Here is a 22,709-nt window from a genome sequence, read left to right on the forward strand (position 1 = left end):
AAGTGTAACACTTTAACAGTATGTATGAGTTTTGATACAAAGTCACAGTTTTTAGAGTTAAGAAAATTAGATGAACCCATTAGAAAAAAGTTATAAAATACCATTTTCCTGATCTTGAGACCTAAAGGAGAAATATGACGGCGACTGTGATCAGATGACGCAAGTGCATTGGCGCATGGCGCATGGAAAAAAATAAAGTATACCAATTCGACTTTTCTCTTTCATGTTATAACACCTGTAAAGTCTTCAACATAGTACTATTATAAAGTTTGTCTTTGGGGATAATGGGAGTTGAAATCATGATGAAACTGATTTCTTACATGTAAAAGTTGCTCCCTCTTTTATGGTGATTTTTTCCACGGACATACATGTATGTACTATAGTCTACGATAATTTCGGTTTGTTTAACGCATAGCCACTAGCCCAGCAACTTGTTATTGTGTTATTATCTCAAGAAGCTCTCTACAAGTGTCTACACCAAAGTGCATTGAGATAGTGACACCTACTACATATAACGCTCCGAAATTGCCGAGTCACTCATACTTCAGACCACCATGTCTAAAGCTCATGCAGTGTGTCGTGTTGATAGTTCGTTATCCTCAGATAGTCCCAGATCTAGGTCATGATAAGGACATTGTTTTTGTACTACTCTGTTTGTGGAGGGTATATACTCTGATAAACGTCTCTGATCATGTGGGCATACGTACGAATTCACAATTTTAGAATAACGTTTCCATTGCAAATAGGGCCATTAGGCCTATGTCATTCCGTGTTACAAGTCAGAGACTTGAAATTTCCCCTCTAAGTAAAAATATACAATATTGATTTCCCCCAGTAGTTGGTCTGAGGGTATATTGTACGATATGTGTCTGGAATAGACCTTATACTCTTCTCGAATCATGTGCGTGTTGACTGATAGGCTGGCATGACACAGATCGAGTATGAGGCTATGACGTCGAGGGGAAGTATAGAGAAAACCGACTTATGACGTGCATAGCCATGACGAGTATTGTTATATTGTCCACTCAGGGCAACAAGGGGAACCAAAATAGACTTACTAAGTGGTATATTTGTTGACCTACTTTCGCTTAAATGGAAAAAAAAATAAAACGAAGTGACCTTAAACACATCCCCACATAAACGCATCTCCATACTTACCCACACATGCATACATAATATATACATACACAAATATAACTGCCCACATTAGCAAAACACAACCTATTTTGGATGCAAACACTTTCAAACAAAATAAAAGGTAACAGGTATATACATTGTACATGTATTCATTAATAACTCGTTTATTCCCTAATTCATACAAATTACAAATGTAAGCTTTCTGCTTTCTGAAATTAAAAACTTGTTTCTATCATTGCAATTGTCATTAAATTGATCATGCCACCGATACTAACAAAACAAAATGCTGCGTAAGTCATTGATAGAAAGGGTGACTAAATGAGACAAAAGGAGATATATTGTGTGTACCTTTGTCAATCATATACACAAAGAATCATTCATGCAAAATTTTAATCATGATAGTTTAAACCACATCTATCCAATAGGGAACTTGCAAACCCGCCATGTTGAATATTGCATCATGGGAAATGTGATAATAAATACTAATCAATTAGTATTGTAAACAATGTTGATACATTGTTGGTAACCACAAATCATCAATTCATAGTTACCCTGACCATTGTGGGAGATTAATTTTATCAGTAGCTCCAGATTAGCTATTACAATAACCACAGATAATCCCATAGTCCTTTGCACCTGAGCATGCTCAGTCTGGATTGCAAGTTCCCTAATCAGTGTCATAGAAATAGGGAATTATGTTTATAGCAAAATGAGCATGGACAAAATATGCCCTATGTGGATACTTGTACACACAATTGTATCCTACATTTATAATAAACTTTCTGTATTAGGGTGAGTAAATTGTTCCAAAACACATCTTGATAAATTCGTGACTAACATTTCATCATTATTACTGGCACTTGCAGTCTTTGTAGCTCAGCGGCTAAATGTTACACTGTCTTCTTGGAGTTTTCATATGATTGATTGGTATGATATGATTGGTTTTAAAAAAATATAATTTCGCCTGGTTGTAAGGGAGAGATACATCTATGTTACATAACATGTATAAGCCTTGAATGATAGACAATTTCATACAAGGAGTTATCTGCTTTTACTTGACTAAGTCTTGCTTTCTTTTCAGAAATATATGCTCGTCAATTTTGTGTTTGAATGAGTCCTTGTAAATACCTGCAAATTATAACTATGAAAGAATGCACATATTCAAAGTAGAACTACTATCGATCGTAGCAGCCATTTTCCCCAAACTACATAGGACTAGTAGATAGTGTTTCCAGACAACGCAACTACCACATGTAAGTGTATGCACCCTGGTGTTTAGTGCTGAAAGTTTCAGTGTATTAAACTTCAACGTATGTCACTGTTGTAGGAAATATAGAGGCAAAGATTCTAGTAATCTATCAGCACCTATGTAAAAGCATTTTCGTTCTACAACCTCTTCCGAATTCAACAACCTATAGGTTTACTCTGTTTTATGGATGCTTTGTTTTTGTGTATCGACATTATAGAAGAATCTACAAACAAAGTGAATCTGTAAAATGTCACAAACTTTGGACCAAAAATGTCCTGTCAAGTATTGAAATATCTTGTATTGGGCTAAGTAATGATCTGACAGTTTCAGACCCACAAAACCTGCACAACTCAGTACCGCGTACAGGAATACAAAAATGTTATCTTTGACATTGTGCTTTTGGTGAACTCGAACAACACTTAGAACAGCTGATATAATTAACACACCGAGGGCAAGATCAAATCCACGAGGATGGAGTAGATTCAGCAAATAAATGACAACTGATAACGACATAGTAACAACTGTCTTGCGTGTATTCCACCCTTCTGTAATGTAGCTGCCCCATACTGTAACCCAGGCAAAGAAGGGGAAAGTTAACCACTGATCCAATATCGCCCAGCGATGGGACTGTGTAGCAATTCTTTGATATTGTACGATTCCATAAAACACGGCCTGCCATGAAAATACAAAATACATGTATTTTTCTCTGTTGCCGAAATTTCTTCCTTGGTGCTTGGAAATTGAATACAACCAATGTATACCAACTATACAATATCCAACATTCACTATAGAATTAGCTGGCATCTTCAACCACTCCGGTAGTTTGATGAAGCCCCAGTCGGGATTCTCTTGTTCGGCGTAATATTCATATCCCACTTCCGTATGTGCATCGTCAAACATCCCTCGCAGTACCAACATACAAAGCACAGTTACAGGAATGACGACGTGAAAGAACGACTCTATGATGACTCCCATTTTAAATTGCTGTTCGTGATTGACTGCTCACTTCCGCGATGTAGGCCTAGCACCACTGCTTTATACTGGCAAATGAATAATAAAAATATGACACGCTGTGTACATGTGTGCGATTGCTCGCAGAAAACTGTACTCCGTTTTTGAGCTACTCAACCAATTTTTGCAATCATATGGAAGACGATGCAACGCAGCCAGATAATGCAGACCCCTTTTATTTTGGTCTGAGGTCACCAAGCATTGTTTCACAGTAGACTGAGAACACACTGCAATGATTGGCCAATCTTCACATGTATCCGCCCTCTTCAATTTACATAAATAATATCCCAACAAACCTTTGCCCTCGAACTCACACACCGATAGAGGACACATCGATCACAAAATAATCTGCCTGCATGATGAACTGTCTTGAATAAAAACACTCATGGTGATTTTTCCTATGAATATATCTTACAGATTCAAGCATTAAAAAATGCAAATTCGATTTACCTGCAAAACACACCTGCAGTGCCGGTGACCAGTACTAGCGCGTCGCTACCCTGGAGAATCGCCATGTTGAAATGTTGATTACATCCGGGTATTTTACTAATTATAGCAAAATGCCATTGATTTAGCGAGAACATGGCGAAAAGGAATGATGATTTAACTAGAAATCGTTGTATATTAGGTCTTTTCGGGGTTTAGTATTATAAAATGTACCCAATGTTCAAAAGAACAATAAATATACATGACTAGAGATCTTATATTACTTGGCCCCGCCCACGGAAGACTTTTCGACCTTGTTCGCAAATCGATGACAAATATTTAGGATTTTCATTGCACGAAAGTGTTATAACTGTCAAAGCAATTACACAATCAATGTTAAAACATAAATTCATTGTGAAAAATTTGATTAATTTTGATCCGGTGACATTTGTTATGCTTTTTAAAAACCTTTTATGAATGATGGGCTGGGACTGAGGTAACGGAATGTTGACAGCATCCGGGCTCTGTAGATTGCACCCCCAGCATTGTGGGTAGGAACCAAGATGGCGGCACCCATATTGAAGTGGAAGCGTGTGGCTAATACCACAGGTCCCTGCCCGCGACCTAGGCACGGTCATCGTGCTGTGGCCATCAAAGACCTAATGGTGGTATTCGGTGGTGGCAACGAGGGCATCGTAGATGAATTGCATGTGTATAACACAGGTAATCAAATGTTTGTTGTTACGCTTGGTACTATCCAAGATGGCGGCCTCTATTGTTGTTATTTTTCTAGCGTTTGGCGCCCTCGGTATAAAATATAAAGTACATATCATTAGTGAAAGAATGGAACGAGAAAAGTTGAGGCCTGAAAATTCCTTCATTTTTTGCGAGTTTCATGTCGAAATGTCAAATGCTTTAAAAGAAATTCGAAATTTTGTGAATTCCAATATGGCGGCGCCCAGTCTTTGGCATGAAAAGATATATATATATTATATTAAAGGGCCGATTTCGAAATGAATTAATTTTTTTCCCAGAAGGAAAGTTTCTTTAAATTTTCAGCTTAGTGATTTTTAGAATATATCTTTAGTCTTGATGATATTTAATCAAGTACTGTGTCGTATCTGGTTTGATGTGAGCCGAATGCAGACGGGGAGAGTACTCTGCTATTTTCAATATGGCGTCTAGTTGTTTATATCTTGGCAACTCACAGTAATATGATCATGTACGTGATAGTCGATTAATTAAAAGCTTATAATGGGAAATAGTTCCTAAAATTCGAAAAAAGAGTAGAATCGAAAATGATAAATTAAAAAAGTGAATACATTTTTTCATTGATCAGAATAGTTATTTTGGATAAACTGCAACAGAGTGGGTTGTGGGTAAAAATCTGTCAAATCGTAACATACGGTTTTATCCACACAAAAACACGTTAGCAGTAGTGAATTTACATAGAAAGAGTAATTCATATAATTTGCCAACATTTTACACACCTTTAAAGTCCTTGTGTAATCATTTGAAATCATGAAAACGTCAGTTGACAGACTTCCTGTCACATGATCTACTGAAAATTGAAATGATTTTATTTCATATACATTGTACTCAATTTACATCCTGCTCAGTTATTGCAAACATTTTCAAAAAATGTGTCCTGTTGTTTTAGCTAGTCCTAAAAATGAATAATTTGTGTAGTGTTATCGCCAAGATAGACTGCAAAGATGGGTGCTAATTTCCATAATTGTTTGGACATTGCCTGTCAATCAGTATGATAATTTGCATAATGATTTGCATATCTTCAACATTTAAACCCATCTGGAATGTTTGTATTTTGGACAGGGGGATCAGCCATTTCTTTTCATTTGAATGTATTATTACATGACGATGTATATTGCCAGTCAAAGATTACTAAAGCTCAATGAAGGTAGAATATTTTGGACAGAAACATGCCAAGCATGGCAGCTTGGGTGAAAAGATGGTGTTAGTACCATGCTTTCTCTAGAGTGGGGAGAACACTGATTGTGATATTTGTGATAATCTGTTATAATTAGTTGCTAAGCAACAACATGTGTCAGTATATGATATATATGTAACACTTTCGTGGCAACTCTACCATGTTATGTTTTCAGGAGAAGTATTTTGTTTACAATGTATGTCTTATTATTTCCATGTGTAGTTGTATGATAGTTCTGACTGATCTAATTGTATACACTGTCTGTTTCAGTTTCTCCCTTGGCAAACTGTTTTCTTTTCTTGTTTGTTTATGTTTTATGTGTCCATGATCATTTGCAGAATGATTGATATTCTATTATACATAAAGTGGAATTAACAAAGTAACCTTCTTCCTGTCATAAATCATATTTCGATTGGCTAAAAAGTTGAGAACTGATACTAAACTATCAATTCTTTCTTTTGTCCACTAGCAACAAATCAGTGGTTTGTACCAGCTGTGAGAGGTGATATCCCTCCTGGTTGTGCTGCCTATGGCTTTGTATGTGATGGAACCAGACTTCTTGTGTTTGGTGGTATGGTAGAGTACGGCAAATATTCCAATGAATTATATGAATTACAAGCAAGTAGATGGGAATGGAAGCGATTGAAACCTAAATCTCCAAAGAGTGCTCCGTTACCATGTCCACGACTTGGTCACAGTTTTACACTGATTGGCCAGAAGGCATACCTTTTTGGTGGTCTTGCAAATGATAGTGAAGACCCAAAGAATAATATACCAAGGTAACATAAACAGAAACTTCTAGTGTATCAAAATTAGTGTAGGTAGGAGAATCTTTTATTTTTGTATTTATAGTACTTTGTTAGAATTTATGTATTGGCTTTCATGACTATGATGTTATATTTTGTAGATAGTATTAGGTAATACATGAAATCAGATTTCTAGCAACTTCAGATGTTTTTATTTTTTTTATTGAATGAAGGTGATTCAGTCTCTTAATGAACATAATTTTTGCAAAAAGTATTTTAATAATTTGATATACATTTAATATTCTTTAAACTGAAATGTGAATTGATAGTTCTTGTCAAAAGAAAAACAACTCTTTCTAACCCCCCCCCACCCAAAAAAAAAAAAAAAAAATCAACAAATTACTCTGTCAGGCTTTCCCCCTGTCTATGATTAAAATTGATTAAATTGAATACTTCACTGACACTCATATCTTTATTTAAATTGTTGTACATTTTATAGATATTTGAATGATTTATGTGTACTGGAATTGAAACCAGGATCAGGAGTAGTTGGTTGGGAAGTACCAGTCATCAATGGTGAACCTCCGCCACCTAGAGAATCACACACAGCATGCGCTTACTACGACAAGCCAGGCAAATCTTCCAAATTAATAGTGTATGGTGGAATGAGTGGATGCAGATTAGGTGATTTATGGCAACTAGATGTAGATAACATGACATGGGCCAAACCTCTGGTTCATGGTATACCACCATTACCACGCAGTTTGCATTCAGCAACTCTCATTGGACACAGGTATGTATCTCCTGTAATGTGACTTCTACCTTTAATTAATCTGAAACAATGGGAGTCAAGGGAGTTTCTTGAACAACCTGAAGATAATCATGATGTAAGAAAAAGCTGGAAATGTGTTCGAGAAACTCACTGGTGACAGGTTAAACAGTAATTCTAAAATGATATTCAAAAATTATTCAAGATTTCCAGACCCATGAAGAAACTCTATTTCTCTATTCCTAATGGTCTAAACTGTCGTTAGATATCTTAAAACAAAATGCACTCCCATTTTGCAGTTTATTTTTAAAGCTGGTTTTGCTGAAAGCATTATGATTTGTACAATATAACTTTTATCATGTTTATATAGTCCTACATATCACATACTCACCTAGTGGTCACTTTTGTCATTTCTTTTGTTTTCATCACAGAATGTTTGTATTTGGTGGTTGGGTCCCCTTAGTGATGGATGATCAGAAAGTTGCTACACATGAAAAAGAATGGAAGTGTACAAATACATTAGCATCTCTCAATTTAGGTAAGTATCATCATTTGCCAAGTTATTTCATCGTTTACTACACAGGTCTTGAAAAGATAAACTGAACTTTGATGTGTATAACTCTCAAGTCACGGTTCACAGTCACGTTTGAAGGAATGAATACAAGAAAATTTAGTGATGATACTGTTGAATATTCTCTTTTAGAAACAATGACATGGGAACCATTAGCCATGGAAGTATTTGAAGAAGCTGTGCCAAGAGCTAGAGCTGGACATTGTTCAGTTGCAATTAATACTAGGTTATATGTATGGAGTGGCAGAGATGGTTACAGAAAGGCATGGAATAATCAGGTATGGACTTTACTTAGTTTGTTGTACATGCTAAGTACACTCACTGTGTCTGTCTCCATACACCCAGATTCTCTGACATCTGACCATGGTTGATTCAGTCCTTCACTCAGGGTTTTCCTTGCTTATGCACTGATACATTCAAGACCGAATGATTGTTAACAGTTTACTCCAATAACAATGCCGTCATGTAAGCCTTCTATATATAACTGCTTATAGTGGCCCAGAATGTTTCAAAGGAGACAAAACAAAAGAATAGACACAGTTAGTTTGACTTTGTGATAATAGAATTGTTGGTAGACACTGGATTCATAGTCATGGTACACAGTATCATACATGTAGTCTTCATTTTATCCCTACAGGTGTGCTGTAAAGACTTGTGGTTTTTAGAAACTGAAAAGCCACCAGGTCCATCTAGAGTACAGTTAGTCAGAGCCAGTACTAATACCTTGGAAGTTTGTTGGGGTGGTGTAGCAACAGGTGAGACAGTAAAACCAATAGATGTTATGATTTCTTCATAAGTCTAGTTTTCTGAAATACTTATATTGTACCAACACGTTACAGTACATGCAGCTGTAACTATAATGAAGTTGAACGAGGAAGATTGTCTCTTAATGTCAGAGATTCAATGATAACAATTTTGGTAACTGTTTTACTGGTATGGTTTGAGGAATTCTCACCCTAATGGTCAGTTGTATGTTGTTGTGATGGTAATGTTTTAGTTTTGTCTGTGTTTCAGCTGATGCATACCTTCTACAACTCCAAAAGTATGACATGCCTCCAACACCAACCACCCCTACAGTACCCGGTGGATTTGTCAGTCCGCTACGTACAACACAACCACAGGCAGTTACACCCAAGTCTCCAGCAGCAGGTATGCATGCACTTCACTCTTCAGACTGTTAATTTGTTTAGTACTTTGCTTATAGTTAAAGTTACCTTATAATGGGTACACGGAACAGAGATATATATGTAAATGAGGAAAGGTAAAAAACAAACACAAGCAGTGAATGATGTAAACCTCTAAACTAAGAAAGTATGACAGGTAATAAATATCATTAAAAAAATACTGTAGATCAAATTGACGAATGTGTTAGTTAGTGTGTTTCTTGCAACTTAAAAAGTCCCTGTGATGATCAAATTCCAGAAGTAAGGTGTGTGTACCAGTAGATGACACAGTTAAAGATTTAATATGATATTTTGAACATGTCTGAATCAGTCAAAAGTCAAGTTGCGTGTATACTGTATATCTCTTAACCTGTGTATCCCATAACATTACTGGGAACAAAGCTTACACACCATCCCTTTTGTTAGCTTTACAACATTATGAAAAAGAAAAACATGTAATTTTAATGTACAACACGCATATTTCTTACAAATCTACATCACTATTTCTTTCCAGCTACACAAGTGAAAATGCCAGTTGGCACAGCAACAACTGCTACTCTGGCAATGCCAGCTGCAGTCAACGCTAAAGCAGGTAATTTACTCAAGTGAAATGTGTCATTCTTGTCGTATTCAGCCAATCACTTCAAGATGATTGTGCTTTGGTTTCCCTTCTGCCAGAAGACAATTTGAAATGCATAAAAGCACATGACAGTCACATTCTCGCCTAACAGACAATGTGGTGTAGAATAATGAAATAAGCCAATGGCAAGAAATTTATTCACGCATGCAAGGGTTGTCTCTTGGAACAACTCACTGATTTACATTCAGGTATAGCACTCATATACATGCAAAGTGTTACAGTAACAATACTTTCAATTACTTTAATTGCCCAGTTAATAGTTACTTTAGATGTGATCTATCTGTAAACAATGTTACCATTTGGAAGCAAGCAAGATGGAATTGTCATAAAACGTTGTCTAGATCTCGTAGAGAGCTAAATATAAACATTGTTGTGATGCTCTAATGAAGGGCAATGCATTAGGTTACGGAGTGTTGTTTTACATGTGATAATGAATGCTATTGCAAATAGTAACACTGAAGTAAAGCACTTTCTATATGTGCTACACTCGTTTATAGCATTCATATCAAGTGTAAAAGTATATTGTTTCAATTGGTTTATTTACAAGCCTAGCATGTGGCCTTAATAATGTGGTCAATTAGCAAATGAAAAAGTATACTTTTACACTTGATATGGAATGCTGTATAAGATTGTGGTACATACAGAAAACAGCTTTACTTCAATGTTATGGGTTGTATTGAGTTTGACACAGTGGAAATACTTCACTTGGGTGTCATGGGTTGTACTATCAACAACACAAGTTGGCAGTCATCACACCATAGTAAAATTTATTTCACAGTCTTCCTTTGTACACACATTTCTATTCCATAATTATTACTCAACTGGTTGTCAGAAATATACATCTTCTTTTCCTCCCCCTTCTCCAGGAAAGCCACAGTCTCCAATCATAGTCAGTGCAGGGCAGCTGAAATTTGGTATTGGGGCACAGCCAGGAACTCTTGTCAAGACGGGAGCCCAAGTATGTGCAATTTAAGTTTAATTTGATTCATTCCACCAAAGCGAGTGATAACATATATTTTAGTTTAGTTTTTGAAAGCTACTTTGTTATCAGACACATGGCAATTGTTGTGCCCAGTTTAGCATGAAGATATAACAACAGCTGGGAATTTCCCATGCAGACAAGGGTTGTGTCAGCAGTTGTAAGTCACATTGTAACTTCTTATCAAGATTTGTCAAAGGAAGAAAACAAACACTGTTAAGAGAGAAAGGTCATGACCCCAAATTTGCAGAGCTCTTCACTTGTCTGAACCATTTGAAATTGGCTATAACTTGCTCACCCTGCTCTCATCATCACTTCACTCCCCCCTCTCCAAAATGGTTGTTCCCTTATGTTAATACCACAGGGTTGAAATGTGTATTTGCCATAACAAATTCATACTCAGTTTAGTATATTATTTCTCTCGCCTCAGTAAAAATGGATGATGTTGTGAGGAAAGAGAGACATTTTTTCAGTGATGAAAATGGGTGTGTTGATAATGCTTGTTTCATATTTCGACAAAATACCTTTTCATAATGCTATTTGATATGTTGTATTGTTTTCTTAGGGAATTGTCGCAAGTAACCAGTCAGGTGCTATGAGTGGCATTGCAGCACTGGCTGCAGCAGCTGCAGCAACACAGAAGATTCCAGCATCAGCAATAACATCTCCTGGAGTGACAACGATTAGAACACCACTGTCACAGTTACCAACAGTAGTCAAAGCCGTAGGTGGGGCAGTAACTACAGTGTCCAGCATTTTAGCATCAGGTGCTGGCATGAAATTCACCTCCCCAGTGACAGTTGTCAATGCACCAGCCAGTGCCATGTTGAAAACAGTAGCTGCAGCAGCTACTACTACCAAGCCAATTATAACAGTACAGAAATCTGGAGCAATTACTAGCTCACCTCACACACAGATTGTCTCCGGACTTCTAGCTGGAGCCACAAAGACAGTGACATTGGTGAAAACCACACTACCCAGTACAGCGGTAAGTTCATATGTAATATAGTTATTATTTAAATATTTTAATTACAAATCATTCGGTGATGAATTATAAGATGCCAAAAACAGAATTAGAAAAAAAGACATTGCCTTTAATTGTCAGATCTGCAACCTTAGTTTGACAACAGCCTTGGACTTGCCAGATTTTGAGAATTTGAGAAAGAAAAGTTTGATGGGACAGGGAAAATGTAGACCCTAAAAAGATGGATGCCACAAACTCACTGCCTAAAACTAATAAAAGTCGGGGATCACTTTGTGATATGGAAAGGGTTTAATAGATACAAACAACTTCTTGCTATGATCGCATGATATCATACAAGCTCAGTAACCGTCATTTAGAGAGGGAGGGAGTCTGGCGTCAATGCAAATGCTGAACTTCATTTGTGCAAATCTAACCAACACAAATTTAGAAAACTTTCTCAAATTCAATGACAACAGTTTCTGTATTTCCTATTGAGATGTTTATAAGTTGATTAAAATTTACTGTTCATGTAATACACAGTACAGTGTTTCTGTTAGTATTTTAATGTGTTTAATGTGTTTGTACATTATATCAGTGTAATTTTCATCATGGTTTACACCATATATAAACATGTTGATGTCACGCTTGTAAATGTTCGTTGTGGGGGGGGGGGGGGGTGGCCTAAACAAATGAAGTTCATGTATTGAACTTGCGTGACATTGTGTGACCTCCCTACGACTGACAAACATACAAAATTCATTTATTGAGGTTGTGTGACATTGTCCCTAATACTGTAAATACAAAGTTCTTCTGAAAACATTGTTATTCACTGTATTGACTTGATGGATGCGAGTAATTTTTCTGGTATCTCTGTTTTTTTGTGTGCAGATAATAAATTTGGGATGTGTTTGTTGTTTTTATTTCAGATGCCAAAGATGACAGTGCTGCAGACAAGACCTGTAACAAGTATATCCACCGGATCCAAATCACCGACACCAGGTGTACAGATCAGTAAAACACAGGTGCCACAAGCTACAATAGTTAAATTAGTATCAGCATCAACCACTGGTGGGAAGCCTGCTACTATCATTACCACACAGGGTGCTGGTGGCAAACAACAAAACACCACCATTTATGGGCTCAGTAGTATTGCTCAACAAGCTAAACCTGGTACAATTATCAAGACCATTCCTATTTCGTCTGCTAGCTTATCCAAACCTGGAACCATTCTCACTACAAGTACAACCAAAGGCCCAACTATTGTCACTGTGACAACCAAAGTATTGACATCGGGAACACCAGCCAAGATCATTACAACCGGTGGTTCAACACAAAAACAAGCTGTAATTATTGCCACACAAGGTGGTGCAGGAACTACGACAACCACTACCCTTGCAGGGACTGTGGTTGCTACATCTCCAATAACAATAATCAAAACTATAACAACACCAGTACAAGCTGGAAATAGACAATCATCAGGGTTAGTTACATCAACACTGCCAACAAAACCCATTGTGACTGTATTAAGTGGCAATAGTGCTTCAAGTGCTTTTGCAGGAGCTGCTAAAGCAGCAGGCATTACTGCTATACCAGTACAGATGACAGTGGCTGGTGCACCCGGCTCAACAAAAACAGTAACAGTAGCTGCACCGACAGCAGGCTCTACAGTGCTTGGAACCTCTCTACTAAATAGGGCTACTGTTGCAGTAACGCCAACATCATCTCCGGCCATTAATGTTGCAAGGCCGGTTACCACAATCATGGTAACACCTGGTACACCGTCCGGAGTTGTAACTTTAACACCCAGATCAACAGTAGCGACAACAACAGTTGCAGCAAGAACAATTCCTAGTACTCTTACTACTTCAGTCTTAGCTAACACAACGACAACAAGCTCACAAGTTCAGGGTATTTCTATTTTACAGCAACAACAACCTACAGCTTCCATCAGAATATCACAAGCAAGCACATCATCAAATGTGTCTGGAAACTCAGGAGAAACACCTATGGACACTACTCCTGCTGCAGATCCAAATCCTTCCAATGATCAGCCGATGGCAAATCTCCCTGCACAACAAAACCCAGATGGGGGTCAAGGAGAAGATCAACCTGATGGGCCTGGAAACCCTGGTAATCCACATAACCCTGGTAATCCAGGAAATCCACATAATCCAGGCAACCCCGATAATCCTCATAATCCAGGCAACCCTGGTAATCCTCACAACCCGAGAAATCCACACAACCCAGGAAATCCTGGTAATCCACATAATCCTGGAAACCCTGGGAATCCCCATAATCCTGGTAATCCACACAACCCAGGCAATCCCGGTAATCCACACAACCCAGGCAATCCCGGTAATCCACACAACCCAGGCAATCCCGGTAATCCTCACAACCCAGGCAATCCCGGTAATCCTCACAATCCAGGTAATCCACACAACCCAGGAAACCCTGACAATCCAGAAAACCCGGGCAATCCACACAACCCAGGAAACCCTGGTAATCCACACAACCCAGGAAACCCTGGCAATCCACACAACCCGGGCAACCCGCACAACCCAGGCAACCCTGGCAATCCACACAACCCAGGAAATCCAGGCAACCCACATAACCCAGGAAACCCTGGCAATCCACACAACCCAGGAAACCCTGGCAATCCACACAACCCAGGAAACCCTGGCAATCCTGAAAATCCAGGCAATCCACACAATCCCGGAAACCCTGGCAATCCACACAACCCAGGCAATCCACACAACCCAGGAAACCCAGGCAATCCACACAACCCAGGAAATCCTGGCAATCCACACAACCCTGGAAATCCAGGAAACCCAGGCAATCCACACAACCCAGGAAACCCAGGAAATCCTGGCAATCCACACAACCCAGGAAATCCTGGCAATCCACACAACCCTGGAAATCCAGGAAACCCAGGCAATCCACACAACCCAGGAAACCCAGGAAATCCTGGCAATCCACACAACCCAGGAAATCCTGGCAACCCAACTAACCCAGAGAAATCTGCAGACACAACGACAACCACAGCTACTGGGTCAAGTAGTGTTGTTACAAGTACTACAGCTACCACCTCATCAACATCAACAACAACAACAACAACTAGTATTACTTCAACCACGTCACTACCCACCACCACCACAACAAGTACAGCGAGTACGTCCAAAGATACTACAACAACTTCAGCATCAGGTAATTCGTGTGATCTATAGCCAAGATAAATGCATACCTTTCCACATGTTACTGTAACAATGAATACCACAAAGTGTACTTACAACAAATGCGGAATGATATTATTTTTCAAAGATTTCTTTATGTGTAATGTGAACATCTAAAGAAACCTGAGTCAAAGACAGTTACCTTATCTTTTCTTATGCAAAAAGACTAGAAGCACCTGATATTATTTGCAAGTTTGTGAGTCTGCCCTAACACTTTCAAGTTTGAGTCTGCCCTAACACTTTTGAGTTTGAGTGTGCCCAAAGGAACCATCACACAATGTCACACAAGCTCAATAAGCGAACTTTATTCATTTAGGGGGAGAGGGTCTGGCGTCATTGCGATTGCTGAACTTCATTTTCACACTTCTAACCAAATTTCGACTGAAAACTTTCACTCCTTCAATGAGAGCAGCTTTTGTGTTTATTACTGAGATGTTGATAAGTTGATAAAAACTTAAATTCTAATGTTAGATATGGTGCTGGGTTTCCGGTAGTATTTTAATGTGTTTACAATCATGTTTTTACATTACATCGATCGTAGTGGTGTGACCACTACAGTTTTCATCATTGTTTACATCATATATAAATGTTTGATGTTGTGCTTGTGAATGTTCGTTTAGGGGGAGGGGACCAGGAGGAGATTTTGACTTACCAAATGATGTTCATTTTTTGAGCTTGTGTGACATTGTGCAATTGTCCCTAAACATGCAAGTTTGAGTCTGCCCGAACATTTTCAAGTTCAAGTGTACCCAAACACTTTCAAGTTTGAGTGTGCTCTAACACTTATTGATCAATTTTGTGTAAAATAGTTTATTAGAAAATGAACGTAATCAAGAATAATCATCTCGTAGCAGTACATTAAATACTCCAATTCCAGAAGTACAAATTTCAAGATCTTTCAGTTTTAGAGGATCATGTTGCTATGGAGACTAATACTTTTTAAAGACAAGTATCACTAACCATTCAAATTCTGTCCTTTATTACTTTCATTATAACAGATATGGATGACAAGTCAATTGCCATGACGATAGCATCTTTGGCATCAACAGCCCCTCAGTCTGCACCTGTGTCAACCACCAAACTTAGTCAACCAACGACCAACGGTATCACAGTTAAAAAAGAACCAATGGATGGCAGAGCAGTAAGTAGATGTTGAGAATGTCATAATTTTATCACTCCAGTACCAGGTCTAAATTGCATGTGAAAAGAGAACAGGTTGAATTTTTGGATTTTCATTAGAAAAGAAGAGAAGGAAACAAAACAGTCTACATTTGTCGTAACATAAATGTGCATTCTAGAGAATTAGACAATTAGTATGTTGATTATGTATTTGCTCACATGCCCCCCCCCCCCCCCTCCAAAAAAAAATAGACAAAGCATGAAATAGGAAAACACATAGAAATGATATGCGATGCTGTAAATTTTGTATTCCTTTTAATAGTTGATGTCAAACAAATAGGAACTTTAAAGAAACTTGTACATCACCAAAATCCAATAAGACGTAATGTTCTATGGCAATGAACAGGAACAATAGTAGATCATTGTAGAAAGTTAGAAAGCTTTTGCAAACAGATATGTCTTGATGTCCTTGGTGAATTTATCAACTTGGATGAATACGTATGATGGGATTATTGTTCAATGAAGTTGAGATTTATAGCCATTAATTTTGTAACACTTTCAGGAACCTGTGACAGCTACCAAGATTTTAGTGAAACGAGAGGCTAATCAGTGGTATGATGTTGGAATCATCAAAACTACATCTACTATTGTATCACACTATCACTTACCGTCAGAGGCTGGACAGAGGAATGATGATGTATGTATTATAACTATGTGCTTTATATAATACGTTCTCAGTAAACTGCAACATTTCATCCCCCCCACCCCCCCACCCCCCCGCCCCCTTCCACTGTCAGTAAATGCTGGAAAATTTCACTTCCAAAAATGTTGTGTTTTGCTGAACAGCTGTTCTGATTGTTTTGTGTAGACTTGTGGTGAAGTGGAAAGTGATAAGTATCTGGTACAACTTTCAAAGTGAAAATTTGCAGATGACACAAAGATACATTTTTGTGCATGAAAAATTTGGCAGAATGCAATTTAAGACATGTCAGGTGCACTTGAACTTGGCAGATAGTGAGAGGAGAAAGTTGACACTACTTCTTATGTGGTCCGGCCCTCTGTATTCAGTGCAATAGGGAACTTGCAATCCAGACTGAGCATGCTCAGACGCAAAGGACTATGGGATTATCTGAGGGTTGTCGTATTACCTAATCTGGAGCTACCAATACAATAAACCTCCCACAATGGTGAGGGTGACTATGAATTGATCATTTATGGTTACAAACAGTATAACAATTTTGTTCATAATACTAATTGATTAGCATTTATTATCACATTTCCCATGATGCAACATTCAACATGGCAGGTTTGCAAGTTTCCTATTGTTGCTGATACCTTTCACAAGAACTGAATATAGAAATATGGCAACATGACTTATTTCTTTAGCATGTATTCAGCTAAAACATGATTTCAGTACCTTGTTGATGGAAATTATCGACTATGTTATGATCTATTAAGGTTATTTGGTTTGATGTTACAGGATATCGATGTTGTCAGCTTACCGGATCATAGTGAACTAAAACGACAAGAATTACTGCCAGGCACTGCCTATAAGTTCCGTGTTGCTGGTATTAATGCATGTGGAAGAGGCTCATTTAGTGAAATCTCAGCTTTTAAAACTTGTTTACCAGGTTTCCCTGGTGCCCCATCAGCTATTAGAATTAGTAAGGTAAGTCTTTTTATAATCATCAGAAAAGTTTAAATTTTTATTTATTTTTGACTTGTAATATGATAACAAAAATTTGTACAAATATCAAGATCCAGAAAAGTTCTAGTATTTGGTACCGAACAGTAGTATTATTACACACTGGTAATACATGTATATTAGTGAAAAGACATGCAGTTGTTTTTCCACACAACCAAAGTACAGTGATTTGAGTACATGCTGTTGTAGAACATCATAATTTGTATTTTCTAAGAACAGTGCTAGTGATCTTATCAGTACACATGTAATTTGGTTTGTTTACAAAAACTTGAAAATCTAGTGTCATGATAAATGCAAGCCATCAGTTCAGTACTCATCTCATATTACTGTTATCTTGAACATTTCGCATTGTCGTTATTTTCTGCCGAAACACGAAACTCTGACATGTCAACAAGGTAGAGACTGAAGTAATTAGACAATTTTTAAACAACGATATGTGTGAGGATTGATATGTTAATCATTTTATATCAACTATTAAAGTTTCACTTTGATCTCTTTCTGACTACAGAGTTCAGAAGGAGCTCATTTATCGTGGGAGCCACCAACAAACACAGCTGGTAGGATACTAGAATACTCTGTCTATCTTGCTGTGCGCAATGCAGCTGCTGCAGGGGCCGGAGACCAGAAACCGCTGACGTCAGCACAGTTGGCATTTGTGAGGGTGTATTGTGGACCCAGTCCATCGTGTACTGTCAGTACTGCTAGTCTAGCTACAGCTCATATTGATTATATTAGTAAACCAGCCATTATCTTTAGGATAGCTGCAAGAAATGACAAAGGGTAAGTATGGACTTGAATGGGAATGAATGACAACAATAGTTAGTACTATATCGTGGTGTACAAGTCAGTGTCTACTGTTGTACTGTACTGGTAGTCTCTGTACTCCTAGTGACAACCCTTAGGTCATGAGTATTTTCTGACTGAATGAAGACAAATACTGGAGAATAAAATAATCATACCAGCACCAGTAATATCAAAGAAAAATCAGGGAAAGTAACAGCAATTTTGAATGTTTTGACTCATATTTTGAACACAGCAGAACCAGTGACATAAACACGTGTTGTCATGATGTAAAATGACCAGATTATATATTCCATATTTTTTGTTCAACTTGGCACGTGCATGGTATATTTTGCCTTTATTTCACTTTGACCATAATTTTACTATTTCAGGTATGGTCCAGCAACTCAAGTTAGGTGGTTACAGGACTCCAGTAAAGATAGTGCTGCAGCAAATAAACAGGCTGTCAAGAGACAACAAAGTGCTCCTGAACCGTAAGTATTGTTTACAGTGTTGTCAAGTCAATCAATACAGTGTTAGTGTTACATACAAGTTAGTATGGCCAAGGAAATCACGTAATATCCAATGTAGTAGATATGATCACCTTTCAAGAACTACTTCATCAAAGGCTGTGAACAGTTCAAAAATATGATAATAAAGCTGTGTGCTGGTGTACCAAGCTGCTATATAGGGTAACACTTATCATGTCAAGCAATGTGATAACTGTTGACATTACAACAACACTCACTGTGCTGTTTCTAAGCAAAACATAATACTATTGTGCCGCCATAGTTGTCCTAAATGATCTAAATTGTATGTTATATTCACTAACAATATTGAAATGATCCATGTTCACTTTTTAACCATAACTTACAGTTGCCCTACAAATTTTGACTGAAAAGCATGACATGATCAGTATTATTTTATTTATGTTTGTTTTTCTTCTTTTTTTATTGCAGAAGTGCAAGTCCAAAGAAGCCGAAAACAGAGAGTACTGATGACTAAAATCTGGAGACGTTCAAATTAATCATGTGACTGTTACATTTTCATCCCACTTTTTCTCACACTACCAAACACTATCTTCACTAATTTATTCCATGAGAGAGAGAGAGGATAAAGTCGGACAGCAAGACATGTGTAGGTTAGAGATAGAGGCATAAGCATATTTTTATGGATCTTACTTGTATATTGAAAAAAAAGAAGAGAGAGAATGCTTGCGTGTAGTTTAGTAGTGGAACCTTGTACACTTTTAAATTCTCAACAGTTCCTGACAGTATTAAGGCCATATTCAATTGTAGTTTTGTAGAAAAATTATAAATTAAAAAAAGAAGAAAGTGTCTTGGAAAAATAGAGTTGATAGGTAAGGTAGTAGTTCTACCAACGACTACACTGGCTATGTTTTTCATCCGAAATAATTATTAATTGTCGGATTTGATTTTTACTGTGATGAACTGTTCTCTATAATGGTGATTTGTAGGAATCCAAAAAAATTAAACTTTTTTGCTTGAAATTGAGACTTTTTGATGTTTCAATTGAGAGGTTGTACATTGTCAAGCCAACCCTAAATATCTTGAAGACAGAGAAAAAAATCATTGAAAAAAATACATCGTTGCAGTCATTGTTTAAAATCCAATTATTATTATAACTTAGAATTTGACTTTGTAAATATAATTATTCTCAGAGGTTTTGTTTCTGTTTTAGTTTTTTTCCCCATTGTAACTTTTGCAGTTTGAAAAGGTTCGCAAGAACCATTCTTTAAGAGAGGGAAAAACAAAGAAAGTTGTTTTGTTTTATTGCCGTTTCAACTTATAATAAAAATTATCAAGAAGTGCAGAATGGGTTCGGTATGTGACGAAATGAAAGATGGTTGTCACCATTGCCATATATTTTCAGAGTTTGCTACCAAATTTTGTGAAGGAAGACTGGTTTTTTTTAACACGCTACAGATATTGTGAAAAATCAACATTCTAGTCTGTTCATGTTACAAGGTCACTGTCAAGTGGTCAACATTTTAAAAGTTTGATTTCTCTTTAAAAATGGTATTAATAACTTTAAGATGATTTAAGCGTAGAAGTTAGATGTAGGTGTAATGTAGATAGAAATTCCTAACGTCAGTGCTGCACTATCAAATATGTATAAAAAAAAATGACAGTTGCCAATATTGCCTTCTAGTGGCTATCAGGACATTGCGTCTCTCAAATTTCTGTATTGTATCCAGTAATGAACCCACATAAGGTGTGTTCAAATCCAATTGTTACCACTAACTGTTACTACATGAAACTGAAAACTTACAGATATATATATAAGAAAACTAACCCCAACACATCACACAATTATACTCTTACTATCAGAATCATTGATGTCCGAACAAAATACAAATGTTGGCATTTTAAATAGTTGCATGCTTAGATGACATCTGTCAGTGTAAAATAGTTAGGTTCTAAGAGTTATTGGTTTATCGACGGAAAATATCGCTTCTCTGGTTTTGCAGAGCTGTACATTCATTGTTAACTTTTCAACGGCTGTATTCATAGTCATGACTATCTTGTAGTCAGCTTTTCTGTATATTGCTACATTTCCCTACTTATTGCCTTTCTTCTTTAAAAAAAAAAATTGTCAAATTTCTTGACTTGTAACAACTTACATTGCGATAGGTTAAAAACTTTTGGCTTCAGGTCAATCTAATTTTCTTAATCTTGTCTTGATGGAGAACAAAAATGTAAAACTTTTTAATTTTCAAAAAAATTGGTTATTTGGTATATTCTACCATGCAGTAATATATATAATAACAAACTTCTGAATGTCTATGTCTGTTGTACAAGGTTATTTCCATGGCAACCCATTCTCTGCATTTCCACACTCACAGTATGTCTTGTTTCGTACGTACTACATTTGGGTAGTAGTGATTGTTGGTTAGAGCACTGTACTGTACTTGTTTTGTGTACTTTGAATAAATACAACTTTTTAAGACTCCTTAGCTTCTTGGTGTTTTGTTTAAATACAACTTTTAAAGACTCCTTAGCTTCTTGGTGTTTTGTATAAATACAACTTTTTAAGACTCCTTAGCTTCTTGGTGTTTTGTTTAAATACAACTTTTTAAGACTCCTTAGCTTCTTGGTGTTTTGTTTAAACAACCAGCTATCCTGGCTACAATGTAATGAAGTATAAATGCCACAATTTCTCACTGTTTTGTGTCAAGGGGGTCCATTGGCTCATGAAAGTTGAGGGAGGGTGGGGGGGGTGTACGTGTATGTGTGATAAAATTATGTGTATGAAATTTCTTTAGAGTGAGATTCAGAATGATCAAAAAAGTGTTGGCAGTGGTATGATAGAATGGATTTGTTTAGTTCAAGCGTGTAGTATTACATTTGTAATATATTTTCCAATACAAGTTTACTGTAACATAACATGTACCTCAGAAATACACTTTATAAACTTTTTTGTTTACAAGAAAACTTGTGTAAATCTATTCTCAGTTACTGATTGAGTTGGAAGCAGAAAATATAACATATTCAAATTTGGCTCATTCTTATGGTCAATTTATGCACAACTTTGTATTTAGAATCTCTAATTTCATTTAAACACAGAACTGCCCTAAATAAAGAGGATTATGGCTAATCTATGCAAATGAAGGAAATTCAAACTGCTGTACAGAGCACTAGCTTCTGAGTCTTGTTTTCATCATTTTTTCTGTGCTTCGAGAAACACACAGGTCATGAATCATGTAAGAATTGTTTGTGAATGTCGTAGGATGGTAACTTGATACACAAATTAGTTGAAAATCAATCTGTTTGTATCATAGAGTGTAAAATCCTTTCAAAATGAGACAAATTCTCCTGCAAACAGCTGTTTAGATTGTGTGTCACTCAGGATTATTCAAATATGCAACATTTGCAAGTGAACAACCCAGATAGGGAATGTTTATATTGCCAGTGAGTCACCACAAGTTCTCCACCTCCAAAACATAGTCAGTCAGTCAGTCAGTCAGTCATATGTGAAATAGGGTGCCAGGCACCAGGCAGTTGTGCCTTTAAATCTGGTTAGCAAAAATACTTGACATACTAGAGACACAGATTGATATACATACATACATACATACATACATACATACATACATACATACATAGATTATAAATACATACATACACACACACATACATACATACATAGATTATAAATACATACATAGATTATAAATACATACATACATACATACATACATACACACACACACACATCCATCACACACACACACATACATACACACATACA

The 22,709-nt window shown here is 36.9% G+C and overlaps 2 protein-coding genes across 2 annotated transcripts; one reads left to right on the plus strand and one right to left on the minus strand.

Moving 5' to 3' along the window:
• Positions 1 to 2,505: 2,505 nt before the first annotated feature.
• LOC144442534 (transmembrane protein 187-like) lies at positions 2,506 to 3,908 on the minus strand. The gene is made up of 2 exons (XM_078131908.1): positions 3,848 to 3,908; positions 2,506 to 3,426 (listed from the first exon to the last, which is right to left on the minus strand). Exon 2 carries the CDS (start codon positions 3,359 to 3,361, stop codon positions 2,558 to 2,560), a length of 804 nt encoding a protein of 267 aa, XP_077988034.1. The 5' UTR covers positions 3,362 to 3,426; positions 3,848 to 3,908; the 3' UTR covers positions 2,506 to 2,557.
• Positions 3,909 to 4,381: 473 nt separating this feature from the next.
• LOC144442194 (host cell factor 1-like) lies at positions 4,382 to 21,388 on the plus strand. The gene is made up of 17 exons (XM_078131479.1): positions 4,382 to 4,546; positions 6,241 to 6,550; positions 7,017 to 7,310; positions 7,718 to 7,824; positions 7,990 to 8,135; positions 8,495 to 8,612; positions 8,872 to 9,006; positions 9,535 to 9,612; positions 10,527 to 10,618; positions 11,205 to 11,627; positions 12,530 to 14,807; positions 15,832 to 15,974; positions 16,515 to 16,649; positions 17,433 to 17,621; positions 18,166 to 18,437; positions 18,830 to 18,931; positions 19,397 to 21,388. Exons 1-17 carry the CDS (start codon positions 4,387 to 4,389, stop codon positions 19,440 to 19,442), a joined length of 5,028 nt encoding a protein of 1,675 aa, XP_077987605.1. The 5' UTR covers positions 4,382 to 4,386; the 3' UTR covers positions 19,443 to 21,388.
• The last annotated feature ends 1,321 nt before the right edge of the window (positions 21,389 to 22,709 follow it).

This window comes from Glandiceps talaboti, chromosome 1 (genome assembly GCF_964340395.1).
Source record: "Glandiceps talaboti chromosome 1, keGlaTala1.1, whole genome shotgun sequence".
NCBI lineage: Eukaryota > Metazoa > Hemichordata > Enteropneusta > Spengelidae > Glandiceps > Glandiceps talaboti.